The sequence below is a fragment of the Trypanosoma brucei genome, chromosome 2 (genome assembly GCF_000002445.2).
Source record: "Trypanosoma brucei brucei TREU927 chromosome 2, complete sequence".
Classification (NCBI taxonomy): Eukaryota; Euglenozoa; class Kinetoplastea; order Trypanosomatida; family Trypanosomatidae; genus Trypanosoma; species Trypanosoma brucei.
The window spans coordinates 1070806-1091132 of record NC_005063.2 but is presented as its reverse complement, the minus strand read 5'-3'; the positions used below and the strand labels follow the sequence as shown (position 1 = coordinate 1091132).

At 45.5% G+C, this 20327-nt stretch overlaps 8 protein-coding genes across 8 annotated transcripts, besides 23 other annotated features; all 8 read right to left on the bottom strand.

Annotated features, from left to right (window-relative positions):
- Nucleotides 1-20327: part of a sequence feature (sequence corresponds to BAC RPCI93-1F7) that runs on past both edges of the window.
- Nucleotides 139-176: a microsatellite.
- Nucleotides 246-283: a microsatellite.
- Nucleotides 296-331: a sequence feature (GA-rich).
- Nucleotides 573-663: a sequence feature (A-rich).
- Nucleotides 872-950: a sequence feature (A-rich).
- Nucleotides 1083-1125: a microsatellite.
- Nucleotides 1313-1334: a sequence feature (AT_rich).
- Nucleotides 1426-1475: a sequence feature (GA-rich).
- Nucleotides 1562-1650: a sequence feature (A-rich).
- On the bottom strand, nucleotides 1704-2780 carry Tb927.2.6000 (glycosylphosphatidylinositol-specific phospholipase C; the record flags this gene model as incomplete). The annotated part of the gene is made up of 1 exon (XM_946646.1): nucleotides 1704-2780. One exon carries the CDS (start codon nucleotides 2778-2780, stop codon nucleotides 1704-1706), a length of 1077 nt encoding a protein of 358 aa, XP_951739.1.
- Nucleotides 2817-2858: a microsatellite.
- Nucleotides 3082-3144: a microsatellite.
- Nucleotides 3267-3287: a microsatellite.
- Nucleotides 3441-3467: a microsatellite.
- Nucleotides 3662-3853: a microsatellite.
- On the bottom strand, nucleotides 4063-6675 carry Tb927.2.5980 (ATP-dependent Clp protease subunit, heat shock protein 100 (HSP100), putative; the record flags this gene model as incomplete). The annotated part of the gene is made up of 1 exon (XM_946645.1): nucleotides 4063-6675. One exon carries the CDS (start codon nucleotides 6673-6675, stop codon nucleotides 4063-4065), a length of 2613 nt encoding a protein of 870 aa, XP_951738.1.
- Nucleotides 6806-6852: a sequence feature (CT-rich).
- Nucleotides 7517-8779, bottom strand: Tb927.2.5970 (hypothetical protein, conserved; the record flags this gene model as incomplete). Its single annotated transcript, XM_946644.1, has 1 exon — nucleotides 7517-8779. One exon carries the CDS (start codon nucleotides 8777-8779, stop codon nucleotides 7517-7519), a length of 1263 nt encoding a protein of 420 aa, XP_951737.1.
- Nucleotides 8992-9019: a microsatellite.
- Nucleotides 9250-10842, bottom strand: Tb927.2.5950 (hypothetical protein, conserved; the record flags this gene model as incomplete). The annotated part of the gene is made up of 1 exon (XM_946643.1): nucleotides 9250-10842. One exon carries the CDS (start codon nucleotides 10840-10842, stop codon nucleotides 9250-9252), a length of 1593 nt encoding a protein of 530 aa, XP_951736.1.
- Nucleotides 10852-10878: a microsatellite.
- Nucleotides 11384-12955, bottom strand: Tb927.2.5930 (hypothetical protein, conserved; the record flags this gene model as incomplete). Its single annotated transcript, XM_946642.1, has 1 exon — nucleotides 11384-12955. One exon carries the CDS (start codon nucleotides 12953-12955, stop codon nucleotides 11384-11386), a length of 1572 nt encoding a protein of 523 aa, XP_951735.1.
- Nucleotides 13136-13188: a microsatellite.
- Nucleotides 13535-13614: a microsatellite.
- Tb927.2.5910 (40S ribosomal protein S13, putative) lies at nucleotides 13632-14087 on the bottom strand (the record flags this gene model as incomplete). Its single annotated transcript, XM_946641.1, has 1 exon — nucleotides 13632-14087. The coding sequence occupies one exon, from the start codon at nucleotides 14085-14087 to the stop codon at nucleotides 13632-13634; it is 456 nt and encodes a 151-aa protein (XP_951734.1).
- Nucleotides 14116-14166: a sequence feature (T-rich).
- Nucleotides 14217-14249: a microsatellite.
- Tb927.2.5900 (hypothetical protein, conserved) lies at nucleotides 14385-17636 on the bottom strand (the record flags this gene model as incomplete). Its single annotated transcript, XM_946640.1, has 1 exon — nucleotides 14385-17636. One exon carries the CDS (start codon nucleotides 17634-17636, stop codon nucleotides 14385-14387), a length of 3252 nt encoding a protein of 1083 aa, XP_951733.1.
- Nucleotides 17969-19327, bottom strand: Tb927.2.5890 (hypothetical protein, conserved; the record flags this gene model as incomplete). Its single annotated transcript, XM_946639.1, has 1 exon — nucleotides 17969-19327. The coding sequence occupies one exon, from the start codon at nucleotides 19325-19327 to the stop codon at nucleotides 17969-17971; it is 1359 nt and encodes a 452-aa protein (XP_951732.1).
- Nucleotides 19512-19538: a microsatellite.

The following is a 20327-nucleotide window of genomic DNA, read 5'->3' as shown; positions in this document are numbered from 1 at the left end:
ATTAAACATGCACCAAACTAGGTGGAAGTTAAATAAGGAATATAAACCTCACAGGATCTGCACACCAAACTTCGTTCTTGCACTTTTTTTCTTTTCAGTAAAAATAAAATTTAAACAAAAAAACCAAAAAGGTGCTCTTTCCTTTGTTTCTTTCTTTCTTTTTTTTTTTGTTTCTTCCCCTTCCCCTTCACTTCACTTCACTTTTTATTTGTTTTCTATTGATGCGTATATGTTTTACGCAACCTAACAAACAAACAAACAAACAAACAAACAAACAAACAAAAAAGCACCACTTTTCTTCTTCCTCTTCTTCTTTCTCCTCCTCTTATTCCATTCCCAATTCCATACGTATATTTTCCGCTTTTTTTTCTAAAAAAAAAAAACTTTAATTCTCTACTTTGATGAGGTGGTGCATTTAAAAAAAAAAACATATCATTTGTTTTGCAGCAGCCGTTTCATCAATATCTAAAAGTTCATTTTATTTTTATTAGATTTTCACTCTTTTCCTTGCATTATTTATTTACTTTTACGTTAAAAAAAAAAAAACATTCCTTCACGGGAGACACGTGCAATTCCCTTCCGATTTCTTTTTTTTTTTCCCCCTCTTTCACTTCGCACTTTTCACTCCTTCTCTTCTTTTTAATTTTTTTTTTCTTTTCTGTTTAAATTCAAAAGAGTGGCGATTACAAATACAAAAATATAGAAATGTATTCATTTTGTATTCGTACGGAAACATAAGTAAATATACATGTAGAAATATGTGTAGCAAAAAAAAAAAACTAAACTGCTGTTTGGTGCATTGTTGTTATTTATTTCCTCCACTTCTCCACTCAACATCCTTCCCTTTTTTTTTTAACCGACATCATCTCTCTTTTCTTTTCTTTATTTTATTTTATTTTCTTTAAATTATTCTTTTCTTTTCTCTTTTTTTTCTTTTTCTTTTTTTTTTTGTTGCTGTTGTAAAACTCCTCCTTTCATACCAATTCCGTATGACCACAAATTTTCAAAGCAAAATGGAAGAAATTTGGGAAGAAAAGAAAGCATAATAAGGGACACAATAATGCATAAATAAATAAATCAACATATAAATATATATATATATATATATGCACGCATGCATATATAAAAATAAAGAAAAAATGGAATAAAAGTTGAATACGGGTAAAAACCAGAATGGAAAATAAAGCATGTGAGGGCCCGTACATTTAAGGCACAAAACGCATAGCGTATTAGTTTCCCGTTTTTTGCTTTTGCTTTTGCTTTTTAAGGATTAAAAATAAAAACCCCCACATTTGCTTCCACACCATACCCGTATAATTTTTTTTTTTAATATAGCAGCAGTACCACTGGCACATGTATTCGCATTCACTCTCTCTTTCAAACACCGTCCCCCTCAATAATCCACTGACCTTTCATTTGATCGCTTTCTTTTTTCTTTTCTCTCCCCCTCCTCCTCTTCTTCTTCTTTCTTTTTTAAGCAAGAGACAAATCAAAAAAAAACAGGAGGAATACATATATATATATGTATATAGTTCACACTCTTCCAACGTCGTTGTCGCCCTTTTTTTTTTAATTTTTTTTTTAATTTTAATTTTCCTTCCTTCCCTTTGTTGTTATTTCGTCGTCCACTTAACTTTTTTTTTACTTTTAAACCCTTGTTTCAGTCACAAACGCAGCAGAGATTTGTTTTTTTTCCCACATTTTTATGACCTTGCGGTTTGGTTGGTGTTTAAATGAACGCATAACGCAACGGCATTCATCGGTTTGTCGACTCCCTTAACGGTACAAGTGCCTTCTTGCACGAAATCAAGCAAAAGTATATTTCCATGTGTATTGTTTCCCCGTCTTATAGTCACACGCTCCCCTCGCATAACACCATTAACATTTAAATCATAAAACCACTGCAAAAGATGTGGATTTTTATGCTTTGCAGCGGAATACAAATCGGGATGTGAACCGGGACACGCGCCACAACACGCTGCCACCGCAAAGTCGTTATTTCGCGGCGTACCGATAGCTTGCGTGACGTACATTTTAGATGGAACCCCGCCAATACTGACATCTTCCAAATCACGCGTCATGAGTTCCTCCAACCGGTCGAGAAGATCATTCAACTCCATTTGATTAACCCAAATGGATTTAAGCGCAACACTGCGGAGTCGTGCATAAGGGTATTCTACATAAGGTCTCACAACAAGAAAAATACGTCTGGTTGACTGCCAGAGGTTACAAAGTGGTGTGGTTAAAGAGACGGTTGTGGGAATGTAAAACTCCTCAAGTGCTTGCAGCTCCTCAACAAAGCGCTTCATCGTATGGCTCTCATTAAATCCGTAGAAATGCAAGAAATCGAGGATGACAAATTCGTTGGCGCTTGCAGGTGTGGTCAAGAAATCCTTGACATCCTTCAGAACCTCTTGTAGTGGAACAGAAATATGGAAATGCGTTGTGTAAATTTTATTTTCCTGATCCGGACTTATGTTCATGCGTAAGTCGAGATAACGCACCCCATGATCCAAAAGCTGTCGAATAGAAAGATTTTGACAACGTCCCCATCTGCTGCTCACACCAACAGTAAGAAATCTTAAAAGAAAGGTCACATATGGAGGGAGGCTTCGTAACTTTTCAGGGGCATCTAATCCAAACGGGGAAAACATTTGTATGCCGTGTGTTCCTGCATTATGTGCTCCTACCATATATACTTGACCAATACATTTCTTCTCAATGGAAGACCGCGTGTCACTCATCCATGACTGCGGTGACCACTTTACACCACCAAACATTACAAAGATTCTTAACCGTCTCAAAGTCCCCTTCCCCTCTTTTTCTTTCTTTCTTTCTTTCTTTCTTTCTTTCTCTCTCACACACCCACACGCACCCACACACAAACGACAAACAAACAAAATAAAAAGAAAAAAAAGGAAGAAGAAGCAATAACAACAACTACGACGACAGCCAGAAGGTGCTTTAGTCACACCTAATCACGTTTATGAAGAAAATTCCAGCACCACGGGGCTTGGCCGCTACTTTAAAAAAGAAAGAAATTAGGAAAGAAACGTAAGCACAAAACACGGGGAGAACTGGATAATAATAATAATAATCTTAATAATTATAATAATTATAATTATATTAATAATGGTGATGATACAGTGGTTTCACTTCCTTCGGTTCCGGAAAATTATTCAGTTCGGTTTGGTGTCTCTTTTTTTTTTTTCTTTCCCCCTCCCCGGATGGGAGCCACACAATAATAGAGACTATTCCTAAGAATAATATATATATATATATATATACACAATTAATATCCCCTTATTGGAATGCCTATCTTCTATATTATTGGTGGTGTACAGCAGTGCGGCCACACACTTAAGAGAAACCATTCAAAATAAATAAATAAATGAACCAAAGGGAAGAAGAAAAGAAAGTGGTACAATGAAAACATCACTTAATAATAATAACAATAATAACAGTAACACGCACATGCAGAACGAGTTGAAAGATGTCAGGGATAAGCTCCTCAGACAATTAATGCTGCAATTTATTTATCCGCTCAGTCATGACGCCATAAGAAACGACAAAGAATCTTGGACAGCGCACCAGTACGGAACATGCAAAAACAGTAGTAGTACTAGAACGCACTGACTCGAGCAAATAACAACAGCAATACTAATAATAATATAATAATAATCGACACAGTGATGATGATGATGATAAAGCAAAAAAATAATAATAACAAAAAACGTTCATAATAATAATTATGAGAGTGACAATAATAGTGACAATAATAATAATAATAGTGAGAGCGGTAATAATAATAATAATAATGATAATAATAATAATAATGATAATAATAATAATAGTGAGAGCGGTAATAATAACTATTATTATTATTTTGAAAAGAAAGAAGGTAATAAGGTGCGGCAAAGGAGATCACAACCAACACATGAACCCAGTAGTAGGGCACAGTTACAGGAGGAAGGATGCGTCCCACACACCCGCTCATCACCAGGACAAAAACGAAAACACATATATCGATATAGATATATCCTTTCTGTTTGTCCAGCGCCTTTATTCCCATTCGTCACTGGTAAGCCCCCGTTTCACACCAAACGTCAGTTTGTTCCCACCTTCAGGAAGTGAAACTCGTAAAGTGCTGTTTGGTGGCAGCTCCTTCGCGATGAGCATGCGGCCGATTTCAGTGACGATGTTCTTTTCGATCCAACGGCGTAGCGGGCGAGCGCCCATATTGGCATCGTGGCCATGCTCCAAAATGAAATCCTTCACACCATCATCCAGCAAAACAGAAAACCCACTGGATTTGAGACGCTCGTTAACGCCAGCGATAAGATTGTCAACGACACCCCGCAGGTCTTCTGTACGAAGTCTTCGGAACACAACAATATCATCCAAGCGATTGATGAGCTCAGGTCGGAAGTAAGACCGCACGGCAGCCAACACATTCTCACGCAGTACCTCATAAGATTCATTCGTCTCCTCAGGGTTCAAGAGGTGCTCAGAGCCGAGGTTAGATGTCATGACGATGATGGTGTTGCTGAAGTCCACCGTCCGTCCACGCGAGTCAGTCAAGCGGCCATCATCCAGTACTTGCAGTAGCACATTGTACACATTTGGATGTGCCTTTTCCACCTCATCAAACAACACAACGGCGTGAGGGCGCCGCCGCACTGGTTCCGTCAACTGTCCGCCCTCGTCATGGCCAATGTAACCAGGTGGTGCACCAATCAACCGTGACACCGAATGTTGCTCCATATACTCGCTCATGTCAATGCGTACCATATGCTTTTCGTCGTCAAACAACTCGGCAGCAACGGCTTTAACCAGTTCTGTCTTTCCAACACCCGTGGGTCCAAGGAATAGAAACGAGGCAGTTGGGGAGTTGGGCCGCGACAGGCCCGCACGAGCACGAATAATAGCATCGGCAACCCGCTCAACCGCCTCATCTTGTCCCTTCACGCGTCGGTGGAGATGCATGGAAAGGTTCAATAGCCGTTCCCGATCCGTCTGACTCAATTTAACCACAGGGATGCCGGTCCAGCGGGCAACCACAGCGGCGACGTCACCTTCAGTAACCTTTTCCTGCACCAATGTGGCCTTCTGTCTTTCAATGTCCTCCTTCAACGACCGAATGCGGTCCTGAATCAGGGGGATGACATTGTACTGGAGGTCTGCAGCCAAGTCCATTTTGCCATCACGCACAGCGCGCTCCAGTTTGTTCTTCTTCTCATCAAGACGCGACTGCATCTCCTGAAGCTCATCAATACGTTGACGCTCATCATTATACTTGCTGACAAGTGGTTGCAACTCCTCCTCAACGCGCTGTATATCCGCCTTCACAAGTTTTAGTCGCTCCCGTGAAGCAGCTTCCTTGTCACGTTCGAGAGCCTTCGCCTCAATCTCCAGCTGGCGTTTCTTGCGCTCAAGGATGTCAATCGCCTCCGGCCGCGATGAAAGCTGCACCCTCACATTGGCACACGCTTCATCAATGAGGTCGATGGCCTTGTCAGGCATGAAGCGGTTTGTGATGTAACGGTTCGCCAGCTGTGCTGCAACAACAACCGCATTGTCAGTAATTTGAACACCGTGGTGTGCCTCATACCGGTCCTTTAGGCCACGAAGGATGCTGATGCACTCTTCAACACTGGGCTCTGTAACATACACAGGCATGAAGCGCCTCTCAAATGCGGCATCCTTCTCGACATATGTGCGATACTCCTCCAGTGTAGTCGCTCCAATAGTACGAAGTTCTCCACGTGCGAGCATTGGTTTCAGCAAATTTGCGGCATCCATCGAGCCACCGGACTTCCCTGCCCCGAGGACGAGGTGAATCTCATCAATAAACAAAATAACTCCATTGGAGCTCTCCTTCACTTCGTTTAGCACACTCTTGAGACGCTCCTCAAACTCGCCCCGAAGCGAGCTTCCAGCGATAAGGGCGCCGAGGTCAAGGGAAAACAAACGTGTATTCAACAAGGTGTCCGGCACGTCCCCACGTACAATCCGCTGCGCAATTCCCTCCGCGATCGCAGTCTTGCCGACACCGGGCTCACCAATCAGAATTGGGTTGTTTTTTGTTCGTCTCGATAGAACGCGTATTGTGCGCAGAACCTCATCAGTCCGCCCAATCACTGGATCAAGTTTCCCCTCCTCCGCCAGTTTACACAAGTCGGTTGCGTATTTTTCAAGAGCTTGGTAGTTTTCCTCCTGGAATTCGGATGTAACCTTCTTTCCTTTGCGTAACTCCAGAAGCGCACCTTCAACGGCTTTCTTCGACGCGTGTGCGGCCTTCATGATGGCCTCAACTTCCTTACATTCAAACAACCCAATAAGAAGATGATCAACAGCAATAAGTGAGTCACCCCACTCTATTCGCTTCTGCTCTGCGGTGTTGAGCACAACCACCATCGCTGGAGAAGGTGATGGAACCGCGGGCGCGGGCCTCTGCTCCGGAAGTGCACCAACTCGTGCGGCGAGTGGCTCCAGCACCGTACCCGCATTGAGTTTACGCAATACACGTGAAGCAAGTCCATCTTCATTCTTAAACAATACAAGCGCAAGATGCGCGGGATCGACAAAACCGTTGTTGTGCTTCCGTGCCGACTCAACAGCATCTGACAATGCAGTTTGCGCTGCGTTTGTACATTGGCGATCTGAATGTGCCATTGTTTAATACCTGGTATGACTGTTGCAACCTTTCCTTATAGATCTCTTTTGCTACTTTCACTTCTGTTTGGCTTAAATAATGATGGCGATATATCTTCAAGCGGATGCAGCGCACGAAGCACGTGGGAACAAAAAAATAAATAAAGAAGGAAGGAAGGAAGGAGAGAAATGAAGAAAAATAAAACTCAACCTCAATGCAAGAGAAACACAACGGTAACAAACTCCGTTAGTGCACCCGCATTTCCAATCAACTGATGCAGTCCGCAGGGTAAGCGATGGGGCGTAAAACGGGTTAAATAAGGGGGACAAACAGTTTGATAAAATGATAAGTCGTACGCAACAACAAAAATAACCAAAAACAAATATACCGGTATTAAGCGATGGAAAGAAAAAACACTAACATCATCGCAACTAGTACGTGCCTTCTCTTACCTGGCAAAAATAAATATATACATACGTATGGGCGTATACACACATGTAAACGGAATGCCATCCCCCCCCACACACACACACACAAATCACCTCCATATATGCCGAAGAAGTTGAGAGGAAAGGAGGAGGGGAAATAAAGAGACAAATAAAGAGAGGGAGGAGTCAAAAAAAAAAAAATGCACTCCACTTCTATGGGTGCATAGTTTCTCCTCCCTAGATCCATTCTATGTACGTCGAAAGAAAAGCGGGAAAAAAAAAATTCTTTCTCAGCTCTCCCACATAATGAGAAGAAAAAAAAACACAGAATCCCGCACGTCCAAACTTCCGACCAACTACAAAAACAAAAACAAAAAAAAGAAATGTATGCATCACTCACCCTCTGCTAAATACTCGGTTCCTTGCCGACTGCTCAAACATGATCTGCACGGTCACCGCCAGCTCCAAACTGTTGCTCTGTGCCGTATTCATATATGGCATTGTCTTCAGTGTGTTCTTCACCAGGGCATGAAGCGGTTTCACCATCCCCCTCAGCACATGCAGGGGTAAACTGTGGTGTATACTGATTCTCTAATATTTGATCTGCCTCTTGAATGAATTCGTTACCCTCACAACCGTTTAATTGTTGTGGATCCACGTACATAAACTCTTGGAACTGTCCAGGAAGGCACGCCGTTCCCATTTGTTGTCCATGCACCTCGTCATCAATAATTGCGTTCCGCTCTATATGCTTGCCACTCCGTCGTCCAATACCGAAAATGTAACGAAACGAAAAAAGCAACAGGATAAGCGGCACAGCGATGAGAAGCAACCACAAGTCATTCCCGCTCGCGCATTTCTTTTCGTCTATAAGAGGGTAATCGTACATTTTTAACTCGTTCGATGCAAAAAGTTGCGCGGCTCGTTCATCCTGCAATAATTCGATCCGCTCGGCACTGAAATTTCCTTCTCTTACTTCAGCTACAAGGTCAATCGCGATCTCCATGCTATTCTTCACTCCCTCAATGATAATCTCTACATTTCCACCCCACACCTCCTCTGTTTGTACGTGTTTTTCACAAGGTTTAGGCACACGGGCACACAGAAACTCCGTCACATTGCTCTTCAGTCCTTCAAATGACAGAACAGTCTTACAATTACGTGTGGAGTTGCACAGAGGAAGCATCTCATTAACCTTACTACTGCGACAGGGAGAAGAGTAAACTCCGCTCAATTTACTGAGTGTGGAATACTGCACTCCCAATTCCCTGTTGACAGCTTCCGTGATGCGGTCCATTAGGTCTTTGGAATCATCACCCACCCAATAGCGAAACGTATCACTCACCGTGACGAAATCTCGCACATTTGATGTCTCTGCATGTATGTTAAGTGTCAACTTACCAGGCGCCATAGGAGTGAGGAAAGCTACGCACCAGCCATTGGGAATGGAAATTTCTTCGGTGCTATTTATTAATCCACATACGGTAGACGTTACCACCTTCACGGAGGTATCTAATACAGCACTGTCTTGTGACCAGTCCCTGGCTTCGAGTGTCATGTTAGCTTCTTGTAACCCAACAACTGCTGCAGCCGGTTGATGAAAATGGCATAACAGCGCCTGTCCTGTCAACAGCAGTAAAAAAAATCTTTCCATGCGTGGCATATAGGGGGTTCGTGGTCCACATGAAAGCGACATTACCCTTTAAAATTCTCTTCAGAAGAAAAATGAAAGTCAAGAGGGTTACAACACCATCGGGAAGCACATGAACTAGGTGGTATATCACGGTAGAGCACACCCAAGCAGCAAGAGATAACCTCTAACATACAAACGCAACAGAATGGAAAAAAAAAGGATAATAAATTTACATGCAAAAAGAAGTGAGGACATGCACGTTTGTCCTCTCCGTAATATATATATATATATATATATATATATTACACGTGAATGCGCACAACACAGTTACACGCACCAGCGTGTACACTATCAATCCTGCGTACGTGCGCGTGCGAATGCAGGAAAAGAAGTACCATTACACGCAGCGGTCGATGTCTCGTAAAAAGGGAGGAAGAAAGAAAAAAACAGGGAAAAGGAACAAAGAAAAGGCCTGTCCATCGAAATGAGAGTCTCCGATATGCGAATACATATGCAAAGGCATAAGCCAATGCTCATTTGAACGTTTTGCGGTCGTAAGGTAACGGTGGGAGATTCTCGACATCACGGCAACCTTTCTTACCCATAACATAAGAGAGGTACGCCGCTTGATTCGCTGTCATGTTGATGTCCTCCTGCGTTGATGTCTCACGCGTAACCGTTGATGTGTCCACCGTACGGTACGATGCTTCCCCCGAGACCACCAACGGGTTGAGTGGTTCTACAATTGCTTTCTTGTCTCCTCGTGGACTTGGTGACGAGCCAATTATTCGACCAGAAGATGAAGCTTGTGTTTTTGAGCCCGGTGGGGTGCCTTTCGCTGCAAACCGCCGGGGATCGGATATTTCATACAGAGTGAAGTTACTGTGACCATCCTGATGCTCTCCTTTCCTCGTTGAACGTGAAGAAAGAACAGCCTCACGGAGAGACATCCCGATTCCGTGCCTGCTCCGATGCGCATCGACGACTGCGGAAAGAATCTTCCGGAATTCCTTACGTTCCGCTTCATACATTGCCATTCTTTCCTCGAGGTTTTCGATGCGTTCCAGTAGACGCCTTTCTATTAATTTCGCATTGGTGTCGTTACCCTTGTTTAACACGGGTGTAGCCTCCACTCTGGCATTCAGTAAAGCCTCGACCTCACTAATGTGAATATAACCGTTGTTACGCACCCTTAGTCGTTGCTCCGCCAATGATGCGGAATCCGGAGGGTTGGAGATACTTCCGTCATCCACAGAACCTACCGCTCCAGCATTTTTTCTCTTCCCTTTGCGGAAGCCTTCACAATCACATACACTTGCAATGTTGGAGTTGGCAATATCCATGGAGTGCTGGTCAAGAGCTCCTGCCAAGCGCTCCGAGACATCGCGTAACAACAACCTACGGAACTCAAGGAAAATCGGTGCATTCCGTATTGTTTCGTGTAGCTCCTGCACCACCCTTGCCCCCTTGGTTTGCCCCCTAACATCTCGAAGTAATTCATCACCACCTTCACCACTCGCGTTTTCAGAATAAAAATTCTCATATTCGGGAATTGGATACAGCCAGTAGCTGACACGCTCCAGCTTGTCCATATGAGTTGTTTGGGATGCTTCAAGTGCGCGGCACATTGCTTCAACACGCCTACATGCATCCATCCTCTCCGTTTGAAGACGGTGCTCCTCCTCGTTCCTCTCCTTCTGGCGAATAAAGCGATCTTTGCAAATGCGGTTGATGCGACCGAATCTTTCTCTGATATCGTTGCTTTGTTCGCTCTCGTCCGTTACGGAAGACCGAGACAGTTCTGTTTCGGTGGCGGACTCATTAAACCTCTTTCGTAAGAATTCTGGCAGAAAAGAATCAACCGCGTCACCGCCATCGAACACAAGTTCGTCTTCAAAAAGTTTATCACTGAGAGTAAGAACTGCATGCTCACGCAAGAAAGTACGAATCAGCTTCACATGTATGTCAAGAGTCCTCACTACCCCCTGCATCTCCGCCACATTTCTCCACAGGCATCCCAAACGCTCAGCCAGTTGATCATTAAGGGTACGCAAGTATGACTCAAGTTCATTGCATTGCACAAGAACAGGGGGTAATTGGGGGAACTTACCCTTGTCGCGATTCATTGCAACCTTTAATAACAATAATAATGATAATGATAAAAGCTCTACTACACTAAGGTGCTAAATTTGCCTAAATGCCTCCCCACTCGGCTCCCTCATGCACGACCACTCTCTCACCAAAGCAAACACCTCTTATTGTTTCTCTTTTCTAACTTCAAAGACCTATCTGCTTCGGTAGTTGCGAAGAGGAAACTTAAGGAAAGAGGGAGGCAAAGGGGATGGGGATGGGGGGGGGGGAACGCACAAGAAAAATTATAGTTATTAAAACAGGGTAACCCCCATGTGGGAAAGCTTCAAAAAATTAAAAAACAAACAGAAACACAGACACAGACGCACACGTAAGTGTGCGTTTTCATCATACACAAATATGCCACCTTCCCCCAACCACATCTCACCCTCATAAGTGTCCACGCGTTCATCAGTTTAAACGCGTGTGAGAGGAGGGAGCACCACCGATATTATTTGGGCCTTCGCCACCTTATCACACAAACAGATATACGCTAACAGCGTAATGTGCATTCACCTCCAGAATGAATCACATCCCTCATTCCTGATCCGAGGAGTGATGGATGCATCTCAACTCCTTCTCTCGTTTGTACTCCAGCATTTCCTCCCGTACAACCTGAATGTGATCTTCGCTCCGTGGGAGAAGGATACGGCGAATCGAACGCAGTGTTTCAATACTTGTCGGACTGGCAGCGTAGGAGAGACGAGTAAAATCTTCCTGCAGCAGAGGCGTTATTATGACGTTACCGCCCCCACGAACCCACTGCCAGAAGGAACCGAACACACCTACCGAAGGGCCCGCATCAACTGCTTGATCCTGGAGGCGTCGCATTTCCTTCTGTGCTTCACGTCTCCGGAGAGAATCCAAATACAGTTTTTCTTGTGTCGTATCCATTGGGTGCGGCCGAAGAGCGTCATCATCCCTGAAGTCTCGGTTTAATGCAGAGGTTTCCAACGGCACCACTGTTCCCTCAAGAGGTTGTTTGGGACAGCCATCACCCCCAATACATGCGGGTATAATATCATCCAACTGTGATGCAAGGGAGACTCCATCAGTAGCATTCCTCTCCTTTGCTTCTTCACTTCCACTACTGTCGACGACTGGTGTTTCCTTCGTTACGCGTTTCGCATCTTCATCAAGCAGTCGTCGCTTTTCCCGGCGGATGGCCTCCACCACGGGTCGAAAATCGGGTGGATTGGCTATCAGCTCCTCCCGTGCGCGCTTCATATCCCGTTCAAGATCGTACGCTAGGGAGTTAAGTGTCTCCTCCGTCGCCTCGACAAAATCATCATAGTGGATGGAAAACAACTGGAGTTCGTAGTATTGTTGTATGCATTCCAAAAGCACCCAAGCCGTAAGTATCTTAAGTACGATAGTGCTGTAAAGGTAAAAGTTGTCCGTACGCTCCCACCTACTGTATTCGCTAATTACTTGTTTTAACCTCGTTACGTTCCTCTCAAACTCCTCCCGCGTCGTACCAAATATCATCGCATCCTTCTCAAAATCTAAGTCGACTAACAAAAAATGCTCCCGATGACTCATCGTCGTGCCCTCAAAACTCTTCATGTAAGCAAGCCGCTTCTTAATCAGCTGTTCTCGCGTGAGCGACTCGTCAATGGGCATGCCATTCTCATCATACTTCGGCACGATGCTACTTTCCCCACCGAAAGGTTGTAGTTTACGGGGTCGGAGGAAACCAAGTCGTTTATCTTCACGAGCACCAAAACCAGCGCCAAGACCAACACCCACCGTGCCATACGGCGTAACTTGTGATGTGTAATCACGCGTTGACCGCTGATACACGTCGAATTCTGTCCGTTCCTTTTCCATAGGAGGTAAATTCATTACAGCGACACCTCCACTAATGCGCTCTGGTTTCGGTAGGGTTTCTTCCATATACACTTTTGAGTTAGCCGAATCACGCCGCATGAAACCACGCTGTGATGCATCCTTCTCCAGTTCTTCAGCACAAGTTTCGTCAAGTGGAGAATCACACGACCACTTGCGATGCCGCTCGTTTCCCTGCTCCTTTTTCTCCGTTGATTGGAAACATCCTGCAGATGGATGAAAAAGAGGAAAATATCTCGTTATAAGTGTAAAGCGCCGCATGATAGGTTCAAAACTATTTATGTATGATCACAAAGAGTCACACCTTCTCTTTCTTTTCTTGTTTGTTTCTTTTTAGGACTCGTGATCACCCATACAAATGTGTGAGTAAGCAATGATAATCGTAAAACTAAGTGACCTTCCAATCACCTCTGTGAGTATGACCTAACAATTCTTTTTTTTTTGTTTTTGATGTTCTTGTTCTTGTTGTTGTTGTTGTTGTTCTTGTTCTTGTTCAACGCTGACTGAGGTGTACCGAGTTGTTCCTTTTATTTGGTGCCCTCACTTTCCCCTGTTTCCCCCTACAGCAAAATATTGCTTGAAGTGGAAAGAGGGGGAAACGAGTAAAAAAAAAACTCACAAGGGCCCCCGGTAACACTTCAAAATGTAAAAAAGAGGGTCGATGTGGGGGCACGTGCAAGAAAATGAAAAAATAATAATATGGAGAGGTTATTGGGTTGCAAAAAAGAAAAAGATCACAACAGGTTGGACCAATGAGAAAAGGTGGAGGGGGCACAACATCCCCAACTCCCCACCCCTCCCGAAAAAAAAAAAAGGCAGCAACAGCCGTTACATTCATTAAACAAAAACAGAAAAAACAACAACAATAACAATTATGACTATAATTATAACAATAAAAAGAGTGTTGAAAAAAACAACAAGAGCGTTGGGCATACAGTTATGCAACCATGGCTGAAGCCGTGCTGGACTCATATTTCCACGTGGGTGGAAGTTGCTTCACGCGTCTGTAATACCGTGCAAGGCGGTGAATGCGGGACTCAACCAAAATAAGACGGAACTTCGTATCCTTATCTTTCGTGTTGCGCTCAAGGTGCTTACGCATTTGAGTTGCCCGCTTAATTAAGCAGTACAAATCCTCAGGGATCTCAGGCGCCATGCCCTTGTGCTTTAAAATGCGTAAAATTTTGCGGCCCGTCACATTTTTCACTTGCGCGATACCCATCGAGTCACGAAGTTGCATGCCAATACGACTTGGTGAAAGCCCCTTTTTTGCCAACTTGCAAACGGCATCGATAACATCCCGGCTGGAGGATTTCAACCACGTCGGTGGTGTCCGGCGGTACGGCAAGGCCGATGCAGCCTTGCCATGACCATTACCATGCATGCGCACCATCGCTTTGTCTGATTCGCTTGGGCCATTGAAAAGAATAAAACAAAAAAAGATTGACGACAAAAAAGAAAAAAAGAAAAAAGTTTCGATACCTGCAGACAAAGAGAGCTTGCAAAAAAAAAAAAAACATACATACATATACACATACATATAGATATGTATATATGCGTAGTGTTTAACAATAAGACGACAACAGCGATTTATAAAAAAACATTATGAGGGAACAGTCATCGTTCTTGCGATGGAATATGAGATAAGTAAGTGGATAATAACGTTACAAACAGCAGAGGATTAATTGCATCAACAGTCTGCAGCAAAAAGCATAGCCATATTGACCTCCGCTTCATATCCAGCGTCACACATTTGTTGGAGCAACCAACTCGCACCCTCAGGTACACTCATTGATAAAAATATATCAGCCCCCGACTCGTGCATTGTGAGACCAGACAAGGCTTTGTACCTTCTTGCAATGTACAGTGGCTTCCGTATTTCCGCGTCTAGCATTTGTGATTTCGCCGCTCGCTGGCCCCTAACTACTACCAACGACAAACCAGCAGCAATGCATTGCGCAATACTGCAACCCGCCAGTCTTCTGGCCGGAAGCGACTTCACGTGCAAACTTGGCAGTGCGTAAACACAGCAACAAGGCGCACTGGTAGCAAGCATATCAAGCCTATTGGCATCGCTTGCCCGAACCGATACGGCATAAAGTAGAAGTCGGTGCCATGCCGCAAGAAAATACAACGACGTGAAGTGATCTGCGAAGGGGGAAATAGAACTCCACACTCCAAACATTACTAACCAAGCTGAAGCGACAGGCACACCACGGGCAGCTGCAGGTGTTAAGTCACCTCCTGCAATAACACTGAGTTGCTGGGGGTGGCGCACGCAAGAAAGGGCTACCGGCAAGCAACAGCCAATGTAATCCATCCCTTTTCTTGGGGCAACCTCAACCTCCTTTTTAAAAAGAGTCAACACAGCAGATAACACAGCGCCATCATTGAAAAATGATGGGTTAACGAGTCCTACCACACTCATGGCGGTACATACGGTAGACAACGTCGTACAACTACGGTTTGCACCAGTGGAGGCATGAAACAGTGCAATAAGAGAAGAGCCCATGTCCGCCAACACGTCGTCATCGATGGCATCAAGCACAAACAAAACAGAAGATGAGGCGGCGAAACAACTTGAGAGAAGCCTCGTCGTTGCCTCATCGTGAGGAGCGTCACTAACGGTAAAATGAGTTATTAAGGGAAAGCACCGCACAAGCTGGAGCACCTTGCATTGCTGGCATGTGTTACTTTCCACTCCATCCTGCAATCGACTCTTTTCCTCAAGGCAAAGCTTCGAGGCGCGAAGCACATAATCGGAGGTACTTCGCAAAAGCACGGACCGGTGAGGAGTCGCGAGTTGGCAATGGTGAGCCACAACCGACAGCAATTCGCCTGCGAGAGCGCATTCGCCTTCCTTGTGATCACACAAACAAGTGAGCAAGCCGGCAAAAAGGGACGATGCGTCCGGTATACCACAGTGTCTGCATGCGCTATCAACAGCCGCTGCGGCCAACGCGGGGTAGTGGGAAGCCGTTCGCGGGGCGAATGACAGAAGCGTTTTGACAGCGTACGCCCCGCAGTAAACGGCAAGCAACCCACCACTTGCAAGTACAGAAAGTGAGCGCTCTAACCACAATTGCACGTCGCATGCCGCAACAAGTGTTGAGGTAACAGACTCACCACATCGCGATAAAAGCCGGTGCACAGCGTAGACAGATACGGAAAGCAGTGCAACCTGACTTGACCCGCCTCCGCGCGCTGCAATACCTGTTCCACCGGTCGCTAAACCAAACACGCTGTTGCAATGATGGAAAACACCATCGAGGAGCGCCAGAAATGAACATCCAAGTGCTCCCTGAGTCGTCCGTACGAGACACAGAGAAAGCAAGTCAATAAGCTCCACCGACACCATAGATTCTGTGCTCTCGTGCAAAAGCTGCGCAAGTGGCAACATTAGTTTATCCTCAACGTGCGGCATCCGGTCAATGAGTGATGTTTCCCCTTCCTCACACACACGACAACAGCACCGCAAGGCCGCAGCCCAGGCCCGCCAGTGAGCGGACCTTAACAACGACAACAAACCCTCCGCGGAAGAACAACAATTACAAAGCGCGTCCACGATAGTAGAAAGTTGCTGGGGATTTGCCTCTACCAACAACTCAAGCACGGCACCGGCAGTTGACGTCGTATCGCCCCCCGCGCAACCCAACGGCACAACGTAGTCCTCACGCAGCATTCCAAGCAACTCTGCTTCCTTATCATCGTCATCATCACATTCATCACCCCGTGCCGCTGCAGCAGCGCCCGCCATACAGTTGAGGAGTTTAGATGTTACCTCCCCTGCGTCGAACCGCAACGACACCTCAGGAAATGCTTGCAACACCCCAGACATACACTCAAGGGCGCTATCCACTCGAGCTGCCACTGCTGCGACCAAAGTACTTGCAGCAATAGTGTCATATGCTGTAGGTTCTGCAAGTACAAGCAGATCGACACTACACCGAAACAGTTGAGCTGCAAACTCGGCGTTGCTTATCAAATGGGATGAAATATCTAGCAGTAATCGGCACTCTTGTTGCACAGCTACATGGCTCCACCTGTCGCTCCCTGCGAGCGCCACAGCCTGCTGAAGACTGCCATCAATGAGCTGCCGAAATGCAGGGCCAAAAATAAAAGAATCTGCCGGTCTCATCCCCTCGTGTGTATCACTCACCCGCGGCCGCCGCCGCATGAGTCGCAAGACTACAGAAAAGCTGAAGTGCCTCCGCACATCCCCAACCGGAAAAGAGGACGATCCCTCCACAAGACAACGCGACAGTGTAGACACCATATACCACCACAGCGCAGTATTGGATGCACACAACTCCGATAGCTGGAGTACAACAATATGACGAAATGACTTGAAAATGTGTTCGCTATCATTGTCTATCATCTCATATTGACTGCCGGACCAATCTGAAACGATGGACGCAAGGCAATCAGACAAAACCCCGTTCCAGTACGGTGTAGGACTCTCAAACGTAATGATTTGGCACAGGCAAAGACAAAGAGAAACGCGCACCCGACCTGTGTGTGTAGCATTACCACTGCTCATGACTGCCTCATCACTCAAAAAACCCAACAACATATCCAGCACACGCACCTTGTCGTTGAAACCATTACCCTCGCACCATCGGCCTTTGGTTACTAGCGGCTCAAGTGCAAGCGCAGCCGCAAGCTGCAGACTGTCGGAAGGGGCACCGCCACACACACCCCGATTCACGGCAACCTCAGTCAAAATATCGCCTATGTTCATAGAACCGTTGTGCAACTGCATGAACCGTTCGTCCGCTGTTTTCCGCGCGGACTCAGACACATCACCGCGGAGTCTACTGATGCTTAGCACCTCGGCCACTTCTTGCGTAGTGCACCAACACATATTCAGCCAGACGCCAGCGTTGCGACTAACTAAACCTTGCCTAACTTCTGCTTTGTAGAGGAGTGTTGATAAGGACATAAACTCTTGATAGCACGGATTGCAACGAACTCACCTTCACCCCAGTAAGGGATACCAAAGCTATATGAAACTTCAACGGCAGATATTTCCCCCCGTAAAGCATCCCCACAAATGTACACGTGCCTCCAATGACGATGGTCAGTGACTTCGCCCGCCCCGTAGTGGTCGTTTATTCCTTTGGCATTTGCCTTCCACTAACATGTTGAGTACTTCTCTTGCGCACCAGCACACACATAAATACTTACGAATCGCTTTCTGCATTCTTCATGTTCCTCCGCGGATAATTACCTTCCGGAGCAACAGGGAAACCGAACACCAGCCTTACGACCAAATCATTGACCACACGGCAGGCTCGCAAGGATCTTATCGCCGTCCTTTACGAGTGGGGCGATCTTCTGAATTGTCTTCTTCATATCAAGAGGAGCGTCTTCTGTCACATCCGGCATCGAGCTGTTGCTGTTGGCGGTGCCATCGTAGTCCATACCCTTCAGGCGTGCCTTGTAGAACCGTGCCTTTGCATCCACACGATCCCACGTTCCCTCCACATCGTTTGGATCGAAACCGTCCTGCGCGTCATGATTGTCATCCTTCTGACCATCAAGTATACGCTTCCTCAGCCACATGTCATTGATGGGTTGACCCGCATCCTGCAGTGCCTTCATCTCTTGTAGCACACCGTGAACGTTTTGAAACTGTTGCTTGTAGGTGTTGTAGTCCCGACCAATATCTTCCATCGTCATGCTCTTTCCTTCCACACCCTTGCAGGCCTGCGTTCTCCCCTCCACATACTCACCACCGAGAGGCCCTGTCCCGGAGGCACCTTTTTCCGCTAGGGCGCTAAACAATGCATGGGAGGAGGCAGAGCCCTTATGCTCCTCTTCATTCTTCTTACGGTCCACAGCAATGGTTTCGACTACTTCATTTGACTCCTCAGCCTCCCTTTGCTTCATTGACTCCTCAACACGATCCTGCAGCAGCCGCGCATCCAGCAATTGTGGTGTAAACTTCCACAACTGCACACTCAGCCGCAGATCCGGCTCCACAACCCGTCGAACGCCAGAAGCATTAACAAATGTGTGCACCTCACGAGACTGCTCGCCGAAGCGCCAGCCCCAACGAATCTCGCCGGAGCAGCACATTAACGCACGTTGGGGGAGAAACACTTCACCATAGCGCCCCGTAGCCTCATCGTCGAACGTGAGGACCGTATCAGATAGCAACGATAAGTAAAGAAAAGAACAACCAACGGTGGGGTGCTCCATATGCATTTCATATCCTGTCATATTATGTTCCACAACCCTTGCCGTGTCTGGCATTACACCCACTGGAAACACACGTACCCGTGGCACCACTTCATTCATCCATGACACAAGAGTGGGGGACCATAATAAACCAGGGAGTCTCCGCGTCTCCTTCCGTTGGAAACTCTTCACCTCCGTAAAGTCCTTATGAGCACCATGCAGTTCCAAATATGTGTGCTTCACAATCTTCTGCTGCGGAGTGGAGCCCTCAGCAAAGGCGGTGTGTCCCTCACGTTGCAGCAGAAGGCCCAACTCCGCGCAGATGCGCTCCTCGCAGTCAACACTTACGGCGTTTCGGTAAACTTCCAATCGGTGCACAGCGGGTGGAAGGGAAACTAAAGATTCATCCCGTATGAGTTGTTTGCAGCAGAGCCGCGTGATCCGCCACATGTAAAACGTACCGACTGATGCAAAAGCACCGTCGCGCCGCTCCCTTTTTACGTTCTTCTGCAACGATGTACTGGACACGGCACTAACAAAAGAGGGAATCAAGATAAATTTTTTTTTTAAAAAGAGGGGAAATAGATGCAGATGACTGAAATAGGAACAAAAACAAAAGTACCAAACAACACGTTAATCATAACAATAATAATAATAATAAATTTAGTGAGTGGGTGAGTGACGGATTATCCCGAGTAACTGCACTCCACAGTAATGTCAGTTTCACTTCCACAAACTACAATCACTCGCTGAAATAAGTCGTACGCTCCTCATATTGCTAACACACAACTCATGGCGTGTACCTCTCCCGATTCCCTTTTTTTTTTTACACTTCATTTACCGCGCTCTCATGTACGCGCATGTTTAGCCATTTCGTATCACGGGAAAGGAGTAGAGAGGGTCGGGAGACAAAATGGTTTCCTACAGTGAGTGGACGAAAACAAAAAAAAAGGAGACTCTGCTGTCGTGGCGCAGATTAATTGCGAGAGAAAACGTAAAATAGAAGAAGGACAAGGACAAAATAAAAAGTGAAAAAGCTAGCACGCACAAGAGAAAAAGAAAAAAAAGAAAAAAAGTTATACACATCCTCAGTTGCATACAAATGCAGACACCTGTGTATGCATCATTATATTTCTTTTTTTTTGGGGGGGGGGGGCTGCAGTTGTTACCCCGATTAAATTTACTTTCCTATTACGCCACTCCTCTGCGCCTTCCCTCGCGTCAGAATTTATGGCGTAACTACATCCGTATCCTACTTATACACATATGTACACACATTAATTTATATAAACATTTAACATGTGTGTAGGAACGAGCTGTTTGATTCTTTTCCCTTCCTTTCCACCCCTCTCGCTTCACTTCATTTTTACCTGTACTTTCGTCGCAACGGTCATGTACAATTTTTGTTACCATCATCAAGATTATGATTTTGTTTCTTTAAACTCATACT